The sequence below is a fragment of the Arabidopsis lyrata genome (assembly GCF_000004255.2).
Source record: "Arabidopsis lyrata subsp. lyrata unplaced genomic scaffold ARALYscaffold_645, whole genome shotgun sequence".
In the NCBI taxonomy this organism is placed as follows: Eukaryota; Viridiplantae; Streptophyta; class Magnoliopsida; order Brassicales; family Brassicaceae; genus Arabidopsis; species Arabidopsis lyrata.
The window spans coordinates 4,964-6,504 of record NW_003302146.1 but is presented as its reverse complement, the minus strand read 5'-3'; the positions used below and the strand labels follow the sequence as shown (position 1 = coordinate 6,504).

General features: G+C 38.0%; 1 protein-coding gene across 1 annotated transcript; it reads right to left on the bottom strand.

Annotated features, from left to right (window-relative positions):
* Positions 1 to 81: 81 nt before the first annotated feature.
* On the bottom strand, positions 82 to 983 carry LOC110229037 (FBD-associated F-box protein At4g10400-like; the record flags this gene model as incomplete). The annotated part of the gene is made up of 2 exons (XM_021027800.1): positions 282 to 983; positions 82 to 198 (listed from the first exon to the last, which is right to left on the bottom strand). Coding segments are annotated over exons 1-2 (819 nt in total), but the record flags the coding sequence as incomplete, so codon positions are not given.
* Positions 984 to 1,541: the final 558 nt, after the last annotated feature.

The following is a 1,541-nucleotide window of genomic DNA, read 5'->3' as shown; positions in this document are numbered from 1 at the left end:
ACCACATTGTGTATTAGACAAAATATAATAGTTTATATTCTAAGAGGTTGATCACACTACCATTTCAAAGAGGTTTAGTACTCGCAAGTTGGGAGAACCTTCGAGCAACCGGACAAGGAGATTAGCCGCATAGTCTGATCCCACACATAGCTTCAAATGTTCGAGATCGTTGAAGACAAAACCGCCAACGTACACAGCCTGCCCATGATGAAAAGGTACTAATTAACAGAGGATTTTATAAACAAAAGATTTGCAACTGATAAAGATGGACATTGGTTTACCTCTGAAGCTATCGTAAGACGCTTGATAGATAATATTGATCCGATAAGACTCTCGAGATCAGGTAAGAAGACATCTACATATGCCTCTTCCAACTTAGGCATATCCTCAATTAAACAAGAATGATTCTCATCATTATAATTCTCAATTTTGAAATACTTCAAAGAAGGAGTATCTACCTTTAACCCATCGATTAAACCATCATAAGGTATATAGATAGATAAACTCTGCAAATACGGGACAATAACGGTGATCATTCCCATATTGTGAGTGTCACTAAAGTCCAACAATAGATCTTTAAGAATAGGACAAATAGATAGAAGCCGTCCAAGAGATTCTCCGTCAAAGTATATCACTTCTCGAAGTTGCAGAGTTGTTAGAGAGGACATAGAAACCATACGAGGAACATCCAAGAGAATCTTGCCTTCAAGATTCAAAGTCACTAGCGATTTGGAGGTATACAAGCTTCTAGGCAAAATGTTTGGCTTGTCCGGATAAGCATGATATAAAATATCCAGCTCACGTAGGTAGTGAGAAATTGCAACTAAAACCCACAATTTGACATCTTCTGGTTTAAAAGGTGAATGAGCTAAGTTGAGACGGAAGCTTTCGATAGCTAGATTTCTTTCAAGAAAATACCTTATATTCTCGCACTCAGACAGTGAACAATCTCTACCAATGAACTCAAGTTTTGGCAACCACATCCAAAGAAACTCCCATCGTCTGGACAAAACGCTAGAGGATACAACAACTTTGGTCGGAAGAAACGATAATATCTTGATCAACAAGAATCTGCATTTTCTTGGGGGAAACAGACAGATACATATGGAAGTTGGAAGAATCCTATTACATAAATGAACACATCTAATGACTAAAACTAAAATCCCTAATCAAATACGAGTTGGCATGTGGTTGATGCACCGAAAGAAGGTTGACAATTCCTTAATCATCTCAAGTTTTGGAATATAGAAACATGTCTCAGACGAGATTGTTGCAGTCTTCAAGCGACCAACGTTTTCCCAAGACGTAAACCGCAAGATCTTTCTCTTGTGGCCTTCTTCCCAAGTATTCTGACCAGTTGTAGGTTTTTAAACTCGACAGAATACATTCATCAACAGTAATCGGTGGATACTCCCAATGCGAATCATAATGATCCTGCAAATGAGAAGAAGAATTAGGTTAAAACCATACTGTGTGCATTAGACGAGAAATAATTGTTTACCGAAGAAACTTGCTACCATTTCAACAATGTCTAGGACTCG